Here is a 21,221-nt window from a genome sequence, read left to right on the forward strand (position 1 = left end):
ACTGCTTCGGCCTCCCAAAGTGCTGTAATTACAGGCATGGGCCACCACGCCAAGCCCTGTTTTTTTTTTTTAAACATTGTCAACCTTATTTTTATCTTTATTTATTATTTTTTTTTCTTGAGACAGAGTCTTGCTCTGTCACCTGCGCTGGAGTGCAGTGACACGATCTCGGCTCACTGAAACTTCCACCTGCTGGGTTCAAGCAATCCTCCTGCTTCAGCCTCCTGAGTAGCTGGGATTACAGGTGCATACCACCATGCCCAGATAATTTTTGTATTTTTAGTAGAGATGAGGTTTCACCGTGTTGCCCAGGCTGGTCTTGAACTCCTGAGCTCAAACAGTCTGCCTGCCTCCGCCTCCCAAAGTGCTGGGATTACAGGCATGCACCACCACGCCCAGCCTTATCTTTAAAAATTAATATATTGGCTGGGTGCAGTGGCTCATGCCTGTAATCTCAGCACTTTTGAGAGGCCGAGGCAGGTGGAACATATGAGGTCAAGAGTTCGAGATCAGCCTGGCCAACATGGTGAAACCCTGTCTCTACTAAAAATACAAAAATGTGGTGGGCACCAGTAATCCCAACTAATCAGGAGGCTGAGGCAGGAGAATTGCTTGAACCCAGGAGGGGGAAGTTGCAGTGAGCCTAGATCGTACCACTATACCCCAGCCTGGGTGACAGAGCGAGACTCTGTCTCAAAAAAAAAACCCACTAATATATAAAATAAGGCCGAGTGTTGTGGCTCACGTCTGTAATCCCCACAGTCTGAGAGGCCGAGGTGGGAGAATTGCTTGAGGCCAGGAGTTTGAGACCAGCCTGGGCCACACAGTGAGACCTCATCTGTACAAAACATTTTAAATTTAGCCAGGTGTGGTGGCGCACACCTTTGGTCCTAGCTCTTCGGGAGGCTGAGGTGGGAGGATCTCTTGAGCCCTGGAGGTCAAGGCTACAGTGAGCTGTGATTGTGTCACTCAGGCTGAGTGACACAGTGAAAGTATCTAAAAAAAAAATTACATATGTATGTAAAACAAGTAACGTAAAGTGGTATACTCACTGCCCAGCTTTTTTTTTTTTGAGATGGAGTCTGGCTCTGTTGCCCCAGCTGGAGTGCAGTGGTGCAATCTCGGCTCACTGCAACCTCCCCGTCACGGATTCAAGAGATTCTCCCACCTCAGCCTCCTGAGCCGCTGGGATTACAGGTCTCAAACCCGGCTAATTTTTGTATTTTCAGTTGAGATGGGGTTTCATCATGTTGTCCAGCGTGGTCTCAAACTCCTGACTTCAGGTGATCCACCTGCCTCAGCCTCCCAAAGTGCTGGGATTACAGGCATGAACCGTTGCACCCGGCCACTCACTACCAGCTTTTTTTTTTTTTTTTTTTTTGAGACGGAGTCTCGCTCTGTCGCCCAGGCTGGAGTGCAGTGGCCGGATCTCAGCTCACTGCAAGCTCCGCCTCCTGGGTTCACGCCATTCTCCTGCCTCAGCCTCCCGAGTAGCTGGGACTACAGGCGCCCGCCACCTCGCCCGCCTAGTTTTTTGTATTTTTTTTTTTTTAGTAGAGACGGGGTTTCACCGTGTTAGCCAGGATGGTCTTGATCTTGTGATCTCGTCATCTACTCGTCTTGGCCTCCCAAAGTGCTGGGATTACAGGCTTGACCCACTGCGCCCGGCCAAAATGGGAGGGCATGCTGCATGGGCCGGGAATCGAACCCAGGTCTCCTGCATGGCAGGCGAGAATTCTACCACTGAACCACCCATGCTAGCTTTTAAAATGAGTGTCTACATAGTTGAATCCCTTTTGTGTGTCATTTTGCAATAACCTTGTCTCCCTCCCCTCAGAGGGAAACTTTATTAATTTTTTTGTTTGTTTTGATACAAAGTCTCGCTCTGTCACCCAGGCCGAAGTGGCATAGTCTCGGCTCACTGCATCCTCTACCTTCCGGGTTCAAGCGATTCTCCTGCCTCAACTTCCCGAGTAGCTGGGATTACAGGAGTGCATCACCATGCCTGGCTTATTTTTTGTACTTTTAGTAAAGATAGGGTTTTGCTATGTTGGCCAGGCTGGTCTTGAACTCCTGACCTCAAGTGATCTGTCTGCCTTGGCTTCTGAAAGTGCTGCACTCCAGCCTGGATGACAGAACCAGACACTATCTCAAAAAGGGAAAAAAGCCGGGTGTGGTGGCTCACGCCTGTGATCCTAGCACTTTGGGAGGCTGAGGTGGGCAGATTGCCTGAGCTCAGGAGTTTGAGACCAGCCTAGGCAACACAGTGAAACCCCATCTTTACTAAAATAGAAAAAATTCACTGGCATGGTGGTACGCTCCTGTAGTCCCACCTACTCGGGAGGCTGAGGCAGGAGAATCGCTTGAGCCCGGGAGGCAGAGGTTACAGTGAGCTAAGATCACACCACTGCTCTCCAGCCTGGGTGACAAGAGTGAGACTCCATCTCCAAAAGGGGGGAAAAAAAAAAAGCCTCTTGCTCTAGCCAGTTTTCTCCTTTTTTGATTTTGTAGCTTCTATCATCCTGGAGTCCCATCTTCAATTGGAGATGAAGGGTCAGCTAATTTGAATTCCCACCCAAAAGTGGTGTTTCCTGCTTAGTCCAGGCTCAGCTCCTTGGCGCCTGCCTGTGCTCAGGGCTGCCTCACCGTCTCGGTGTTTGCTGGGGAGTGCTCAGTGTGGTGGGGAACTGCTCTGGCTCTGGAGTCCGAATCAGCTTAGGGCCCAGTGCTGCCCCTTCCAGCTGTGTGGCCTCACTTGCCTTCACTTCTTCCAGACTCGGTCTCCTCCTCTGTGGGATGGGAGTGGTGATAGTGCATGGCTGTTAGAGTAGGGGCTTCGGTGAGTTCATGCACATAGGATGGCAGAAGATTTGGGCAGTGGTTTCAGTGCCCCAGGGGAGGCCTGGAGGGCAGTGAGAACAGCCTCAGGTTCTGCATCTGTGGCCAAGCCTTTTGTCCCATGTTCTTTGCCTCTTGTTGCCAGAGAAACCATAATACTGTCTTTTATCAGTTGCTAGGTCCCCAGGAAACTTTGGGAACCAGAGAGCCCTTTTCTCTTGGCTCATGAAGGGGATCTGTGGGTCTGAGAGGGAAAGAGGGTGAACAAGATGTCCCTCCCTCAAGGGATACTTTGTTCAGGTGCCAAGGAAAAATAGGGACAGTCACAAAGACACAGCCCAGTGAGAAAATGGGCCAGGGTGGGAGCAGGAAGTTCAGTCTAGAGTAAACCCAAATGACTCATGTGAGAGGATGCTAATCCTCACTGGTAATTAGAAAAGTGCAAATGAAACCATTTCGCAGGAGTGCTATTGGCAGATACTGGCAACAGAGGCAGAGGTTGGCTGCTGCCTGGTGCTGGTGAGTGCAGGGAAGCGAGTCCTCCCATGTCCTGCTTGTAGCCCGGCGAATTGGTGCAGGCATTTTGCAAGGCATTTCAGCCACAAATCTCAGACCTTCTGACCTGGCCATTCCTCTTCTTGGTATCCCTAGAGAGGCACTTTGTATATGCCCAGCAACATCTATTGCTGCAGTGTTTGTAGTTGCAAAACATGGGAACAGCCTCATTGTCCAGAGGTTGTGGGGAGAGTTTAAAAATGGCAATGGCATATTAGAGACAGGGAGAGGTTCAACATGCCATGGCACATTAGAGACAGAAAGCAGATCAGTGGTTGCTAGGGGCAGGAGTGGGAGGGAATGGGAATGGCTGCTTAATGGTGTAGGGTTTGTTTTTCGGATGATGAAAATGTTGTGGAGCTAGATAGTGGTGATGGTTGTAAGTATGATGAATGTACTGAATGCCACTGAATTGTACGCTTAAAAATGGTTAGCCAGGTGTGGTGGCGCACACCTGTGTTCCCAGCTACTGAGGAGGCTGAGGTGGGAGGATCACTTGAGTCCAGGATTTCAAGGTTGCAGTGAGCTATGATCCATGATCACAACATGTACTCCAGCTTGGGTGACAGAGCCAGACTGTGTCTCTAAAAGAAATAAGAAGGTTAAAATGACAAGTTTAATGTTACATATATTTTACCACAATTTTTAAAAATTAATAATGGAATATACCGAAGTCATTTAATTGTACACTTTATTTTTTCTTCTAGCTTTATTGAGGTATATTTGACAAACAGAAGTCGTATATATTTTAAGATGTTCATCATGATGATTTGATGCCCATATGCATTGTAAAGTGACTACCTCAATCAAGCTAATTCACACATCCATCACGTCACATGGTTATCTTTTTTTGTGTGTGGTGAGAACACTTAAGATCTCCTAGCAGACTTCAAGTATATAATACATGATTAATTATAGTCACCATGCTGTACACTTTAAATGGTGTTCAAATTTATATCTCAATAAAGCTGTTCTTAAAAATTAAGTAACGGCTGGGCACAGTGGCTCACGCCTATAATCCCAGAACTTTGGGAGGCCAAGGCAGGCGGATCGCCTGAGGTCAGGAGTTTGAGACCAGCCTGGCCAATATGGTGAAACCCTGTCTCTGCTAAAAATACAAAAATTAGCCAGGCATGGTGGCAGTTATCTGTAATCCCAACTACTCGGGAGGCTGAGGCAGAAGAATCGCTTGAACCCGAGAGGCGGAGGTTGCAGTGAGCCGAGATCGTGCCATCGTGCCATTTCACTCCAGCCTGGGGTACAAGAGTGAGACTTTGTCTCTAAAAAATAAAAAAATTTAAAAAAATTAAGTAACACATAAATACAATATGGTATTATTTTCCTAAAGTTACACTTGAGGCCGGGCGCGGTGGCTCAAGCCTGTAATCCCAGCACTTTGGGAGGCCGAGACGGGCGGATCACGAGGTCAGGAGATCGAGACCATCCTGGCTAATATGGTGAAACCCCGTCTCTACTAAAAATACAAAAAACTAGGCGGGCGAGGTGGCGGGCGCCTGTAGTCCCAGCTACTCGGGAGGCTGAGGCAGGAGAATGGCGTAAACCCGGGAGGCGGAGCTTGCAGTGAGCTGAGATCCGGCCACTGCACTCCAGCCTGGGCGACAAAGCGAGACTCCGTCTCAAAAAAAAAAAAAAAAAAAGTTACACTTGAATCCCTTCCCGCTTCCCCCAGAGAAAAACAGTATTTCTCTTGATGTAGCAAAATACTGTTTCATTACAGAGAAACAGGATTTGAATATAATATTGAATTCTGTAAAGTATTTTCAATACAGAGAAATACAGTATTTCTCTCTGTAGATGCAGAGAAAAAGGATGGGAAGGATATTCCTCAAACTAATAGTAGTAGAGTAGGGTTTGGAGGTGGGTACAGGAGGAACTGTAGCTTTATTAGCATTCAGTATTTCATAGTGAGAATATATTCACCTATTACTTTTCAAATTAGAAATACAGCTTTTTGGGCCAGGTGTCGTGGCTCACACCTGTTATCCTGGCACTTGGGGAGGCCAAAGCAGGCAGATAGTTTGAACCCAGGAGTTCAAGATCAGCCTGGGCAAACAGAGATACCCTCCAACTCTACAAATAATAATAATGTTTAAAAAGTCAGGCATGGTAGTGCATACTTGTGGTTCCAGCTACTAGGTCGGCTGAGATGGGAGGATGGCTTGAGCCCAGAAGGACCAGGCTGCAGTGAGCTGTGACTGCATCACTGCACTCCAGCCTGGGCAACAGAGTAAGACTCAAAAAAAAAAATACAATTTTTGGAAAAGGTAAAGAATCAATAAAATGTAGACATCTGGGTTTATTGCTTAGTGACTTGACCTTTTCCTTTGCCTTTCTTTGAAGGATTCTGAAAGACTAATGGAGCAACAAGGAGCACTACTGAAACGGCTGGCGGAGGCCGACTCAGAGAAAGCGGTATCTAAGGCTCCCCCTGTCTACTCTAGTGGGTACAGGTGGCAAGGGTGTTGTTCCACTACAAAGTGTAGAGGTGCTTGGATCAAGGCAGGAGGGCTGGAGCATTTCGCTGGGTCTTAGTTTCATGATCCGTAAAATGGGCTGATGTCCTCCTGTCCTGCCTGTTCTGATAGGCTTGTGTAGTTAGTTACTTGAGACCTTGAACCACAAAGCTGGACACCAACATGAGGGCAGGTAATAATGATGTTGGATTTGTAAATCATCCTTGTCTGTTAAAGCTGGATTTCCTTATTTGTATTATGGATTGAAAGCCATCAAAAAGCACACACCTTTGGACCCAGTAATCCTAATTCTAGGAGTCTCTCCCAAAGCAGCATGTTTCAAAGTCTATTCATGGAACCCTAAGTTCCTTGAGATGTTAATGAGTGAAAGAAACCAAAGGGGAGGTTCCATAGCCAGTTAAATTTGGGAAACCATAGGCTGGCCTGAACATAAAGTTCAACAGCTTTCTCCAAGACTTTTTTGGAGTGTCTGCTGTATTAATGCTTTTGTAAGTCTCCAAGAGAGGGGAGGGAGATGGAGGCCCAGTTTCCCAAGGTGTGGCCTGTTTCTTCTGATGCTTAGTCAAGGAAGGAGTGGAGATGCAGCAAGCTTGGCGATAATGCATTCCCAGCTCAAGAACCCTTGTTAAGTTATGATATACGTCAGTAACTTGAAACATCAAGCAGCTCTTTCGAAAGATGCAGAAGATTTAATCACATTGTGGTCAAAATGAGATTTTAGGCTATGGAACAAAGTAGGCATATGACTTTTTTTTTTTTAAAGGGTGCTGAGTATATGACTTTTAATATTCATTAACTAGTTATTTCTACATGGGGGGTTACGGGGTTTCTTTGGAGGAGTTTTTTGGTGTGTTCTCAATGTTTTCTACAATTAACATTACTGTTCTTAAATTGTAAAATAAATACATGTTCATTGTTTAAAAAAATTTTTTTAATGCATGTGTTAGGTGCTTCCTGCCAGGATCTCTGACATGGGCCAATATACATAGGACTTTGGGCCCCAGTGGCCAGGCACTCAGAAGTCTCTGTCCTCCCTGGGCTGGGCCTCTTTGCCCTCCCTGGGCTGGGCCTCTTTGCCCTCCCCAGGAGGCACCTGACAGCTTTTGTTCTCTTCCAGCGCCTGCTGTTACTGCTGCAAGACAAGGACAAGGAGGTGGAAGAGCTCCTTCAGGAAATACAATGTGAGAAGGTATTGTCCCCAGCAGTTGTGCTTTTTCTTTTTTTGAGACGGAGTCTTGCTCTGTTGCCAGGCTGGAGTGCACTGGCGCAATCTCAGCTCACTGCAACCTCTGCCTCCCAGGTTTGAGCGATTCTCCTGCCTCAGCCTCCCAGGTAGCTGGGACTACAGGTGTGCGCCACCATGCCGAGCTAATTTTTGTATTTTTAGTAGAGATGGGGTTTCACCATGTTGGCCAGAATGGTCTTGATTTCTTGACCTCGTGATCTGTCTGCCTCGGCCTCCCAAAGTGCTGGGATTACAGGCATGAGCCACTGCGCCCAGCCGCAGTTGTGCATTTTTATGAGCCAGTAGAACATAATGGATATGCAGAGAGCTGGGTTCAAATCCTGCCTTTGGGCCGGGTGCAGTGGCTCATGTCTGGCACTTTTTTTGAGACCAGCCTAGGCCTCTCCCTAGCAATTTGGGAGGCCAATGCAGGAGGATTGATTGAGGCCAGGAGTTCGAGACCATCCTGGGCAACACAGAGAGACCCCATCTCTGCAAAATAAAAATAAAAATTTTAAAAAATCATCAGGTGTGGTGGCATGCACCTGTAGTTCCAGCTATTCTGGATGCTGAGATGGGAGGATCACTTGAGCCTGGGAGACTGAGGCTGCAATGAGTCGTGGTCATGCCACTGCACTCTAGCCTTGGCAACAGAGTGATACCCTGATTCAAAAAAAAAAAAAAAAGATTGTTGACCAGGCACGGTGGCTCATGCCTGTAATCCTAGCACTTTGGGAGGCCGAGGAGGGTGGATCACTTGAGGTCAGGAGATCGAGACCAGTCTGGCCAACGTGGTGAAACCCTGTCTCTACTAAAAATACAAAAAACTAGTTGGGTTTGATGGCATGTGCCTATAACTCCAGCGACTCAGGAGGCTGAGGCGGAAGAATTGCTGGAGCCCAAGAGGTGGAGGTTCCAGCGAGCCGAGATTGCGCCACTGCACTCCAGCCTGGGAAACAGAGCGAGACTCCGTCTGAAAAAAACAAAAAAAAAATATTGTGCCTCCATCACTTTCTCTGTCTCTCCACAGGCTCAAGCAAAGACAGCCTCTGAGCTTTCTAAATCCATGGAGTCCATGCGTGGGCATTTGCAGGCACAGCTTCGGTCCAAAGAAGCTGAGAACAGTCGCCTGTGCATGCAGATCAAGGTACCTACTGGCCCCACAAGTGGGGAAAGAGGAGGCAAGGCCTGCCAATTTGATGGTGGTGGCCTGGCCCAGGTATCACACTCAGGAAGTGTGCCTCCAAAGGTTTCTGAGACAGCTGATGACAAAATACTCAGGCCTCAGAGACATTCTAGGACAGTGGCAAGAGCAATGGACAGAGACCCGGAGGTGTTGGGCATCCTTCCCAGCAGTGACGGGGTTGTGTGCCATGTCCCCAGGCCTATCACTTAATCCCCTAGGCCCTCAGTTCTCCTAATTACCCAAGAGAAAGGGATGGTCTCTTTGTAGCCCAGGGGTCCTCTGAGGTCATACATCTGCTGAGTGACCAAGGAATTCTCTCTGAACACAAGGCTGGGAGTTCAGGGAAGGATTCCAGAGCAGTTCTGAGCTAATATCAAGACCCCATGGGCTGAGAGATCCAGGGAGGTATCGTGGGAGCTGGGAGGGACCATGTCTCTGGTCCGAGTTAGGGGAGCCTCTTACACAGCTGAGCATCTGTTTTCTGTCTTCCTCGTTTCCTCTTTGCTCTTGCCTTTTCCTCTCTTTCTCCTTCACCCTCTGCTTTGCCTTCCCACAACCTCCTTGTCTCTCTTCTCCCTCTCTGTCCCAACCCTTCCCCCTTCCAGAATCTGGAGCGCAGTGGGAATCAGCACAAGGCAGAAGTGGAGGCCATCATGGAGCAGCTGAAGGAGTTGAAGCAGAAGGGAGACCGAGACAAAGAGAGCTTGAAGAAGGCCATCCGCGCCCAGAAGGAGCGAGCCGAGAAGAGCGAGGAGTACGCCGAGCAGCTGCACGTGCAACTCGCCGACAAGGTCACAGGCCTGGGGTGCCCAGCTCCTCACCTGCCCTGTGGAGGGCTGTGTGATAGCAGAGGGGTGGTTGGCCAGATGGGTAGTGGAGGGGTGGGTGGATGAGGGATGGTAGTGGTGGAAAGGATAGATGACTGGGGAGGAGGGAGAGGGAGTTAAGGGGATCAAATGGGTAAAAGCTGGATGGGTGGGTGGCTGGAGATGATTGGAGGCTTTGTAGGAGAGTTCAGCCATGTCAACTTTGTGGGTGAGAATGATGGTCAAGGAAGGATTTACAAACAGGACACATTTGATTGCTAGAAATCTGGGAGCACTAACTGAGCTCCCACTGTCAGTCCCAGCGCCCCCTAGAAAGGTGAATTCCAGAATGAGGTTTAGGTTACCAGGGTGAGAAACCACCTAGGATGAGCCTGCTCCCAGCTCCTGGCAGCCTCAGCACTGACACTAGGCTGACAGGCGCTGTTGTCCCGTGTTCCCAGGATCTTTATGTCGCTGAAGCTTTATCCACTCTGGAGTCCTGGAGAAGCCGCTACAACCAAGTCGTAAAAGACAAGGGAGACCTCGAGCTGGAAATTATTGTCCTGAATGAGTACGTCTTAGAGTAGGAGAGGGAACATGGGGCTGTTGAGGGACTTGGGTGTGCAGGTGGGAGGAGCCTGGTGGCTCAGGGAAGGCCACATGACTGCTGTTTGTACTGTCCGGGCTGGGGGCTGCACTGGGCTGTGATGTGGGCAGCCCTGAGCTGGGCTTTCTGGTTGGAGCTGGGGTGCAGGCTCTGGCCCTAGTCCTGGGGTCCTACCCTACTGTTAGGCACTGGGTAGGGGCCGGGTCTCTGCTCACAGAGGTGTGAGTCTGACTTCAGCACGTGGGCCTGAGCCTGTTCCAGTCTACACAGCATTTGAAATGGGCACCCTGGTGTCCTCATTCCTATTCTTGGGGAATGGGGCAGATGGTGACCCAAGTGTCTTCTCTCTGTTGTCTGCCCAGGGACAGCAGCTGTTTGCCAGTGCCTGCCAGTCAGTAGGTCAGTGGTGTGGCATGGGAGTAGGGGGCAAAAGTGGCCCCACGTTGCAAGTGACTGAGCTGACACCTTTCTTGCCACTGGCGAACTGTGAGCAGCGACCATTCCATCATTCTCATTTGTTCCTTCATTTATTGGAAAAATGTGTATTGAGCATCTACCGTATACCAAGCTGCTGTGTGCTGGCCATCAGGGTTATAGCAGTAAGAAGACAAATGCATGCCTTGCCCTCTACTCTGTAGAGGAGATAGGGCTACAAGAGGCACGGACTCCCTGGACTAAGGATAGGTCATGGGGGAGCTCATTTAATCTCCCAGGTCGGGAAAGTCTCTTACTATATTCACCTCAACTTAGCAAACATGTTCTGAGAACCCACTATGTGCCAGGCTGTATGCCAGCTGCTGTCCTTAGGGAGTTCTCTGTCTAGTAGGAGAACATAGATACCTAAGACAGAAGCATACATGGTACAGGGGAGGAGTCAGGGACAAGATGTCTGAACTGAGTTAAGTGTGAGTAGGAGTTTGCCGGGTGAACTTGAGTTGCCAGCAAACTGACGTGTTTGCTTGGGCCTGGTCAGTGTTCAGTGGTGGACTGTAATTGGTCAATACTGAGAGCACGTATTGTGCAAAAGTTTTTTGATGGGTCTGTGGTCAAGATAGAGGAGTAAGCTCCTGTGAGCCCCAGGGCTCCTCTTGAGGCCACAGTCTCTGCTCTTTGACTGATGATAGCTTTGCTGAGTGACTGAGGGAGCAGCAGGGAGCAGAAGGGACTGGGGGTGGGGCGGGCAGCTGGCTCCTAAGTTGGCGTCTTTCTCTCTATTTGTGCCTTTTTCCCACACCACACTCATTGCTGTTCCTGCCTGTGCTAGGTGGGTATTCATATGTGAACGAGCCAATCATGGCACCAGCCCCCTGCTGGGGGCACAAAAGCCCAGGGTGCTCAGGGCCTGGCTGGAGAGGAATGCCTAGGTGATAATCCCTGCCCACCAGCCTGGGAGTCCAGGATGGGATTCCAGAAGAGTCCGTCCTAACACCAAGACCTGATAGGCAGAGAGATTCAGGGAGGTGTCGTAGGGAGTTGGGAAGGGTCCTTGCCTTCAAAGAGTGTCTTGGTCTCATGAGAGGATCAAGATGGGTACACATCCCTCTCTCTCTCTTATTTTTAAAGTGGAGACAAAGTCTTGCTCTTTCACCCAGGCTATAGTGCAGTGGCACCAGCATAGCTCACTGCAACCTTCAACTGCTAGGCTCAAGCAGTCCTCCCGCCTTGGCCTCCCAAAGCCCTGGGACTACAGGTGTGAGCCACCACACCCAGCCCACACTTCTCTTAATAAGTCATTGCTTGTTGTTGAATTGTAGATGGTTTGTTGGAAGGGGAGGTATGGGAGACACATCTTAACGGACGTTGTTCGGAGGTGCGACAGGCATGGGAGTGCCACAGCAGCAATGCCAAGGCAGGGCAGCAGAGTTGCTTCTCAGTATGGAGATTGGGGAGCAGGCAGGCAGTATGTTGAGTGGTGAGAACACTTGGTCCCTCACCACACAATGACCTGGGTTCTTTAGAACCTGTGTAATTGATTGTCTCTGTCTGCTTTCACCTTGTGATCTTCCAGCCGGGTAACAGATCTCGTAAACCAACAACAAACCTTGGAGGAGAAGATGCGGGAAGACCGGGATAGCCTGGTGGAGAGACTACACCGTCAGACTGCTGAGTATTCCGCATTCAAGCTGGAGAATGAGAGACTGAAGGTTCGCGTGAGAGCTGGGGACCAGGCATCTGGGTGGGGCCCAGTGAGCTGATGACCAGGTCTTGTCTTAAGTGGGCCTGGGGGCATTGGACTAAGACGGAGTCAGAAAAGCCTGGATTTGACCAGGCGTGGTGGCTTAGGCCTGTAATCCCAGCACTTTGGGAGGCCAAGGCAGGAGGATCACTTGAGCCTAGGAGTTTGAAACCAGCTATGGGCAACATGGCGAAATTCTGTCTCTACAAAACATACAAAAAGTAGCCAGGCGTGGAGTCATGTGCCTATAATCCCAGCTACTCAGGAGGCTGAGGTGGGAGAATTGCTTGAGCCTGGGAGGTTGAGGCTGCAGTGAGCCAAGATCGCACTGCTGCACTCCAGCCTGGAAAACAATCTGCCAGTAACGTGATGATTATCTCCATTAAATGAGAATAAGGGGCGGGGCGTGGTGACTCACGTCTGTAATCCCAGCACTTTGGGAGGCTGAGGCAGGCAGATCACCTGAGGTCAGGAGGTCAAGACCAGCCTGGCCAACATAGTGAAACCCTATCTCTACTAAAAATACAAAAACAGTTAGCTGGGCATGGTGGCGTGTGCCTGTAATCCCAGCTACTCAGGAGGCTGAGGCAGGAGAATTTTCTTGAGCCTGGGAAGTGGAGGTTGCGGTGAGCTGAGATCGCGCCACTGCACTCCAGCCTGGGCGAAAAAAAAAAAAAAGAAATGAGAATAAGGAAACCGAGGCCGAGAGAGAGGTCAAGTTTCTTGTCAAGATTTTGCCCTAGGAAGTATCGGAGTTGAGATTTGAACCCGAGTCTGACTCTGGAGCCCTAGCTCTTAACCTCACCATACCCTCCTTTCAGCCTGCCGGGGCGAGGGGCACCTGAGCAGAGGTTGACATTTCAGAGAGAGGTTTTATCTTGGTTTTTTGTTGATCTGGGCAATAATATCTAGCTTTATTTTTTCACTGATTTTGTTTTTTCTTGTTAAGATTGATTGTAAGGGAGAATAACGTATGGAAAAGTACACAGATCCTAGAATTTTCATAAAGTGAATATACTTTATCTATCAGTCACTCTGATTGAACCTTGCCTGCACCCTAGTGACCTTTCTTGTTACTAATACCCCTGTAAAGGTAACTGCTAGCCCATCTCCTGTCACCACAAGTTAGTTGCCTGCTTTTAACTTTAGAGATTTGAGTAGTTTGAATACCCTCGGGCCTGGCTTCTACTCTGCAAGTTTGCTGAGCCAGCCCCATTGTTTGTAGCAGTTTATTCATCCTCAGCCCTCTAGGGTATGCCGTTATATGAATACACCACAGTATATTTGTCCATTCTACTGTCAGTGGACATTTGGGTTTCCATAGTGTTGCTGTGAACATCTTTGTATGTCTTTAGGTGTACACATTTGGTGCGTCTTTATTGTCTATATACCCTGAAGTAGAACTGCTAGGTCATCGCTGGGTGTGCATAAGTCTATATTTGGTAGATGTCACTGAATAGTAAAGCATGTTACTAAGTAGTAAAGTAGTTATTGGTAGATGTTAGTGAATAGTAAAGTAGTTGAACAAATCTCCACACCTGTCAGTGGTGAGTAAAAGGATAACAGTCGCTCTGGCCTCCTTGGCAATGCTTGGTACTGAGTGTCTATTTTATGTTAGCTACTCTGGTAGGAGTGTACTAGTATCTCATTATATAGTGCAATTGTCAGATACATTAAAAGTAACATGTGAGTCTTAACAGTTATTTAGGAGGGCAGCCATGGTGGCTCACACATGTAATCCCAATGCGGGAGGACTGCTTGAGGCCAGGAGTTCTAGACCAGCCTGGGCAACCCCAGCAAGACCCCATTTCTACAAAAAAATTTTAAAAGCCAACAATTATTTAGGGGATTAGTTATAGTATGGTGCATCTGTGTAGTGTATTACATTGTGGCCCTTCAAAATGATGTTTGTATAAGTATATTTTCCTAATATAATTTTTTTTGTTTTTTTTTGAGACTGAGTCTTGCTCTGCTGCCCAGGCTGGAGTGAAGTGGCACGATCTTGGCTCACTGCAACCTCCATCTTCCGGGATCAAGCGATTCTCCTGCCTCAGCCTCCCAAGTAGCTGGGATTACAGGCGTCCGCCACTATGCCCAGCTAATTTTTTGTATTTTTAGTAGAGACAGGGTTTCACCACGTTGGTCAGGCTGGTCTCGAACTCCTGACCTCAAATAATTCACCTGCTTCGGCCTCCCAAAGTGTTGGGATTACAGACGTGAGCCACCACGCCTGGCCTTTCCTAGTATGATTATAAAAGTTAAATATGCTCATAGTAAAAGTTCAAAACATTACAGAAACGTGATATAGATGTGAAGATCTCCACTAGCCATGAACATGTATTTTTCTAGATTTTCCCCCAGTACTAACATAATCAAGCACATACACATCCACTCATCCATCCATTATTCTGTCACTTGCTTTTCTGATTTAACCATATTTACAGACATCTGTTAAGGTTGGATTTTTGAGCTTTATCTCTCTTTTAAGTGACTACTACTTATTTTATTCATTTGATACACCATTTTTTATTGTTCCATCTAAGATGAGTATTTGGGTTACAGGAAGACATTTATTTTATTTAAATTTCCCACCTGCATTGTAAGTTCAGAGGACATTTATTGACTTGAGAGAAAATCACAACGTAATTTTTTTTTTTTTTTTTTTTTTTGAGACAGAGTCTCACTGTGTCGCCCAGGCTGGAGTGCAGTCGTGCTATCTCGGCTCGCTGCAACCAACCTCCACCTCCCAGGTTCAAGCGATTCTTCTGCCTCAGCCTCCCAAGTAGCTGGGACTACAGGCGCACGCCAGCACATCTGGCTGATTTTTGTATTTTTAGTAGAGACCCGGCTTCACAGGATTAGCCAGGCTGGTCTCGAACTCCTGACCTCGTGGTCCTACCACCTTGGCCTCCCAAAGTGCTGGGATTACAGGCATGAGCCACCGCACCCAGCCCACAACATATTGTTAATTTATAAAGTATGTTACGGCTGGACATGGTGGCTCACGCCTATAATCTCAGCACTTTGGGAGGCCAAGGCAGGCAGATCACGTGAGTTCAGGAGTTTGATATCAGCCTGGCCAACATGGTAAAACCCCATCTCTACCAAAAATATAAAAAATTAGCCGGGTATGGTAGTGTGTGCCTGTAATCCCAGCTACTCAGGAGGCTGAGGCAGGAGAATAGCTTGAACCTGGGAGGTAGAGGTTGCATTGAACTGAGATTGTGTCTTTGCACTCCAGCCTGGGCGACAGAGCGAGACTCCACCTCAAAAATAAATAAACAGCCGGGCGCGGTGGCCCACGCGTGTAATCCCAGCACTTTGGGAGGCGGAGGCGGGTAGATCACAAGGTCAGGAGTTCAAGACGAGCCTGGCCAATATGGTGAAACCCTGTCTCTACTAAAAATATAAAAATTAGCCAGGCGTAGTGGTGGATGCCTGTAGCCCCAGCTACTCGGGAAGCTGAGGCAGGAGAATTGCTTGAACTCTGGGGCAGAGGTTGTAGTGAGCTGAGATCGGGCCACTGCACTCCAGCCTGGGTGACAGAGCGAGACTCTGTCTCATAAATAAATAAATAAATAACAAATTTAAACAAAAAGTATGTTACATGTAACCTGGCAGATCCCATGGCGGGGAAAAAGTATGTTACAATAGCAGTAAGTATAGTATAGTCTCATTCTTTTTGACAGAAACGAAAAAGTTATGCAGCTATAGATGTAAAGCTATATCCCAAGTCATTAAGCATTAGGATTAGTGTGTATTGGTTTTATCTCCATTTTCTTTAATGATTATATATTGCTTTTGGAATAAGAAAAAACAGAAGTAATTTATTTGCATCTCTATTCACCTGAGGTGGTAACATTAGGAGTCTTACCTGTTTCTCGGTGCTTCTCTCAGGCAAAGTGCTTTGTGGGTTAGAGTAGGGGGCCTTTCCTTTGCTGGTTCCTTGGATAGAGTTGAGGGTAGGAGGTCCACCTGTTGCAGAACCTTCCTGTGGGTTACTCATGAGCCATCCCTTCTAGGCCAGCTTTGCTCCAATGGAGGACAAGCTCAACCAGGCACACCTCGAGGTCCAGCAGCTGAAGGCCTCAGTGAAGAACTATGAGGGGATGATTGACAACTATAAGAGTCAGGTAGGCCTCACTGGGGCCCTGGCCCTTCCAAGCAGTGCCCACCCTGCCCCCATCAGACTGGGGGCTCCCTACCAGGCCAATCCCAGGAAGGGTTGGGTATGGAAGATGGTTTTCACCAAAACGTGGCTCTGCCTAAGATGAACCACCGTGTTGTTGGTCCTTAGGTGATGAAGACCAGATTGGAGGCTGATGAAGTAGCTGCCCAGCTAGAACGCTGTGACAAAGAGAACAAGATCCTTAAAGATGAGATGAACAAAGAGATTGAGGCGGTACTGCTTTCCTTCCTTGCTTTCTTCTCCTACCCAATTCCGTATCTAACTCAATGACTGTGAGTGTGTTCCTCTCGTTTGCCTTTGACCCTACCTGATTTGGGCAACAAAGATGAGCTCATTTTCTCATTGGTGGACTCATCTGCTCTACCCGTGTCTCTCTCTCCTCTGTCTCTTTCTTGTCTCCTCTCTTCTCTCTCTCATGCTGCTGCTTTGTCTTTTTTTTTTTTTTTTTCCTCTTGGTTTTCTTCTATCTCCTTTTCAATTTCCTTAAAACAATAACAACAACAAAAACCCTCCTGGCCGGGCGCAGTGGCTCACACCTGTAATCCCAGCACTTTGGGAGACTGAGGCAGGCAGGCCAACTGAGGTCGGGAGTTCAAAACCAGCTTGACCAACATGGCGGAACACTCTGTCTCTACTAAAATACCAAAATTAGCTGAGCATGGTGGCACATGCCTGTAATCCCAACTACTTGGGAGACTGAGGCAGGAGAATCGCTTGCACCCGGGAGGCGGAGGATGCAGTGAGCCGAGATCGTGCCATTGCACTCCAGCCTGGGCAACAGGAGTAAAACTCTGTCTCAAAAAAAAAAAAAAATTCCTGCTTGGAGCATCCAAGTAGACAGAAATCTACAGTTATGCCAGGTCTTTGGCATGCCTATTTCGTTCTACATGGTGTCTTTATTTTGTACCAACCAGAAAATATGTCTCCCATCCTCTTCCCAAAAAGCCTTATTCTTCTGCAGATGGTTTGGCTGATTGGAGCAGGGGGATTATCTTAATGGTTACCTTGGGCTAAGTCCAGGCTTAGCCACTAATTTGTTTCATAATCAGAGAGGAGCAAGTCAAGCTCCTCTCTGATCCTCAGTCTCCATGTTAAGTACAAGGATGGACTGAGACCAGATATTTCTCACCTTTCCCTCTGACCTGTAGCATTGTGACTGCTTTCCTAGGGGCTTTAGAGTTAGACTAGACTTTTTAAATTTTTTTTTTTTTTTGAGACTGAGTCTTGCTGTGTCACCCAGGCTGGAGTGCAGTGGCCCAGGCTGGAGTGCAGTGGCCCAGGCTGGAGTGCAATGGCATGATCTCAGCTCACTGCAACCTCCACTTCCCAGGTTCAAGCGATTCTCCTGCTTCAGTGTCCCAAGTAGCTGGGACTACAGGCATATGCCACCACTCCCAGCTAATTTTTATATTTTTAGTAGAGACGGGGTTTCTCCATGTTGGCCAGCGTGGTGTCAAACTCCTGACCTCAAATGATCTGCCCCCCTTGGCTTTCCAGAGTGCTGAGATTACAGGCGTGAGCCACTGTGCTTGGCTTGGAGTTAGACTAGACTTTAATCCTGTGTTTACCAGTTTGTAGCTGAATGACCTTGGGCAAATGACTTAGCTCTCTTGATCCTTACTATCCTTATATGAGGACAGCATCACCTGTTTTACAGATTGTCTGAATTAAATGAGCAAGTGTGCAGAGCCCCTGGTGCAATGCCTGGGTCTTGGTGTTTACTGTGTGGTTGCCATTGTTATTGGATAACTAAGTGAATGGCAAGCCACCTGCTCAGTGGCCAGCAGGGAGTGTAGGCCACACTTCTGCTGTGGATTTTGCAGGATCCTCCACTGGGGACTGTGTCAGCCCTGCCCTAACTCTAAAGGACTCTGCCTGGCTCCACTAGGAGCCAGGCCTTTCCCAACTGTGGGTCTTTCCTTCCTGCTTCAGGCACGAAGGCAGTTCCAGTCTCAGCTGGCTGACCTGCAGCAGCTCCCTGACATCCTGAAGATCACGGAGGCGAAGCTGGCTGAGTGCCAAGACCAACTGCAGGGCTATGAGCGGAAGAACATCGACCTCACAGCCATCATATCAGACCTGCGCAGCCGGGTAAGGGACTGGCAGAAAGGGTCCCACGAACTGACCCGAGCAGGGGCCCGCATACCAAGATGAGCTGCACGCCCCCCAAGGGAGGACTACTTCCTTTTTCTTGGCTGCCGCTTTTTAAAAGGAGTGAGCTATCATCAGTGCTGTGAAATAAAAGTCTGGTGTGCCAAATGCCATGTGTTTGCACAAAGTGATTGTAGTTATAGGAGCCGTCACTTGCGTGGAGTCACTGGGCCCTCCTGCTGTTGCCCCCACCCAAGACTGCTGCCTTTGCCTGCCTCTGCCTGTATGCTCTGCTGCTGTCCTCAGCTCCACACCCACAGCTGGGAGGTGCCAGCAGACACCGAGCTGTAGAATTTCTTTTTCTCTTGCTCTTGCTTCAGCTGCTTCTCCTGACTCTTAACATTCACTGCCTGAGATTCTGTCCTGAAAGAAGCAAGCAGTCTCTTTCTCCCAGAAGCAGTCTGTCTCTGGGTTACTAGAACCATGCCTACTGCCTACAGTGTCCAAGAACTTATATACCACCCATTTGCAGCATGACCTTGGGCAAGGCCCCTTCCCCACACTTTTTTTTTTTTTTTTTGAGACGGAGTATCGCTCTGTCGCCTAGGCTGGAGTGCAGTGGCGCGATCTCAGCTTACTGCACGCTCCGCCTCCCAGGTTCATGCCATTCTCCTGCCTTAGCCTCCCGAGTAGCTGGGACTACAGGCGCCCGCCACAACGCCCAGCTAATTTTTTGTATTTTTAGTAGAGACGGGGTTTCACCGTGTTAGCCAGGATGGTCTCCATCTCCTGATCTCGTGATCCGCCCGCCTCAGCCTCCCAAAGTACTAGGATTACAGGTGTGAGCCACCGTGCCCAGCTGGCCCCTTCCCCTCTCCTGACATGTGTACTTGTGATAATTAGAAAAGGAGCTACCATTTTTTGAGCACCTCTTCTGTGTTCCTGCATTCTCTCATTTAATTCCATCAGGAACTTTGTGAGGTGCATGTGTTATTTCCCCCATTTTACAGAAAGCAGCCCAAGGCATAGAGAAAAGTAATTCCCTACCATCACAGAGCTAGTACTTAGTAAGCAGGGATTGGAACCCAGCCAGCTCTGTCCGGTTCCCAACCCCATGTTCTCAGTACTGTAACCTTACAGTGCCTGCCTTCTCCGTTGAACCTGAGCATTCTCCGGGCCTTTTAGCCCTGATAGCTGAGGCTTCTGCATAAAGCAGTCCTCTGGGTCTGGGTACATTCTCAAACTTGCCAACTCAAAAGGATTGACAGATTTCCTGTGGTCTTGCCTGCACTTGTCCCCAGTTAAGAGGAGGTTGAGATCAATAGTACCAGCAACATAACAGGTAAAGCTCTCTGGTTGGTTTGTATGGGCCAGTTAGCCCTGTCAGCTGTTTCTGCCTTCTCATGTCTTTCCTGGATCCTAGCTGGGCCTCTCTGAGTGGCCTCCCCTGATCAAGAAAGCATCTTTGTCATTCTTTAGCATCAAACCTGGTTTCTCCCACTGTGGGGACAGCCTTTTGTCTTTGGAGTTGGGCCTAACCTATCCCTGCTGTCCTTTCTCCTCTAGGTTGTGCATTGAGACTTGGACGCCTGCTGAGGGCACTGTGCCCCTTTCCTGGGTGTGGACAACAGGTCATAGGGAGAGGGGAGGGCTCTAGCGGGAAATTCCTTTGTAAACCAGTCTGTGTTCCTGTCATTTTAGATCGAACACCAGGGGGACAAGCTGGAGATGGCGAGAGAGAAACATCAGGCTTCCCAGAAGGAAAATAAACAGCTGAGTCTGAAGGTGGATGAACTGGAGAGGTTAGAGGCACTTGGTCCCATCTCTGTCCTCTTCCTAGGACCTGAGACTTTCAGCCACTTAGCTGTTTTTTGCTTAGTGTGCGGAAGTGTTTGAGGGACTCAAGGCCCTGGAAGGTACTAGGCAGACCTCAGAGGAAAAGCTGCTTCCTTTTCAGTGGTAAGCATTGTGGGAGAGAGCAAGGGGGCCTCTCAGCCTGGGGAGACACTCCATGACAGCGTGATCAGGATCAGCCCACCTGTAGGCACCACCTGTCCCAAAAGGCATGCCTGGTCCAAGCATGCCAGCAGGGCCCAGTTTGAATGCAGCAGCCAGTATACTGTGGTGGGGCCACTTCCCCACTCTTTTCTGCCCTTTCTTGCCAGTCACCCTTCCAAAGACCTTTCTGATCTGACCCTTCTCTGTTATTTACGGATTGTTGGAGGCAGTCAGAGGTGAAGGGTACAGCTTTGGGAATCAGAAGCCCTGGCCTTGGGGCCCAGCTCTGCCACTTACCGTCATTGTGATCTTGAGCAAATCATTTAATTCCTTTGAAGCTCAATTTCCTCTTTTTGAGGAAAGGATCAAGGTAGAGTTAATTTATCTATATCTATCTGTCTATCTGTCTATCAGTCAATCAATCAATCAATCAATCAATCATCTCACTCTGTCACCCAGGCTCCAGTGCAGTGGTGCAATCTCAGCTCACTGCAACCTCGACCTCCTTGGCTCAAGCGATTCTCCTGCCACAACCTCCCAAGTAGCTAGGACTACAGACGTACGCCACCACGCCTGGCTAATTTTTGTATTTTTTGTAGAGAAGGGGTTTTGCCGTGTTGCCCAGGCTGCTCCTGAACTGCTGGGCTCAAGCGATCCACCCACCTAGGCCTCCTAGAGTGCTGGGAGTACAGGCGGGAGCCACCACACCTGGCTGATAATAATCTTTTCATGGTGGTAGTGTGAGTCTTCAATGATACAATCCTGGTAAAGATCCTAGCATGTTACCTGGCATAGAGGAGCGCTCAGTATAGTTTAGCATATGTTATTAGTTAGCTGGTATTATCCCAATTTTAAATATGAGGAAACTGAGCTTGGGGAGGAGTTAAGTGACTTTCCCAGCATCACACTGTTGGTACCTGGCAAAGCATGACTTAGACCCGTGACTGTCTTCCTTGAGAGCTTATATGAGCATCTGTAAGAGGTGAGCAAGAGTCCCCCAGCCCTGGTCCCAGCCTTAGTTTCAGAGGTGAAGGTGCCTGAGGTCTAGGAGGCCC

General features: G+C 48.6%; 1 protein-coding gene and 1 non-coding gene across 2 annotated transcripts in view; one reads left to right on the forward strand and one right to left on the reverse strand.

The window, feature by feature from the left end:
* The window catches only part of LOC105463984 (outer dense fiber of sperm tails 2), a 46,510-nt gene that overhangs the window by 21,494 nt on the left and 3,795 nt on the right, over nt 1-21,221 (forward strand). Inside the window, 11 exon segments of the mRNA XM_071078413.1 lie at nt 5,755-5,826; nt 7,006-7,077; nt 8,144-8,260; nt 8,905-9,090; nt 9,567-9,676; nt 11,721-11,856; nt 15,911-16,021; nt 16,186-16,290; nt 18,010-18,168; nt 19,870-20,061; nt 20,063-20,127. Coding sequence (XP_070934514.1) covers nt 5,755-5,826; nt 7,006-7,077; nt 8,144-8,260; nt 8,905-9,090; nt 9,567-9,676; nt 11,721-11,856; nt 15,911-16,021; nt 16,186-16,290; nt 18,010-18,168; nt 19,870-20,061; nt 20,063-20,127 — 1,325 coding nt within the window.
* TRNAG-GCC (transfer RNA glycine (anticodon GCC)) lies at nt 1,688-1,758 on the reverse strand. The gene has a single exon. It is a non-coding gene; the product is annotated as a tRNA-Gly (tRNA).

This window comes from Macaca nemestrina, chromosome 14, assembly GCF_043159975.1.
Source record: "Macaca nemestrina isolate mMacNem1 chromosome 14, mMacNem.hap1, whole genome shotgun sequence".
NCBI classification, from domain to species: Eukaryota; Metazoa; Chordata; class Mammalia; order Primates; family Cercopithecidae; genus Macaca; species Macaca nemestrina.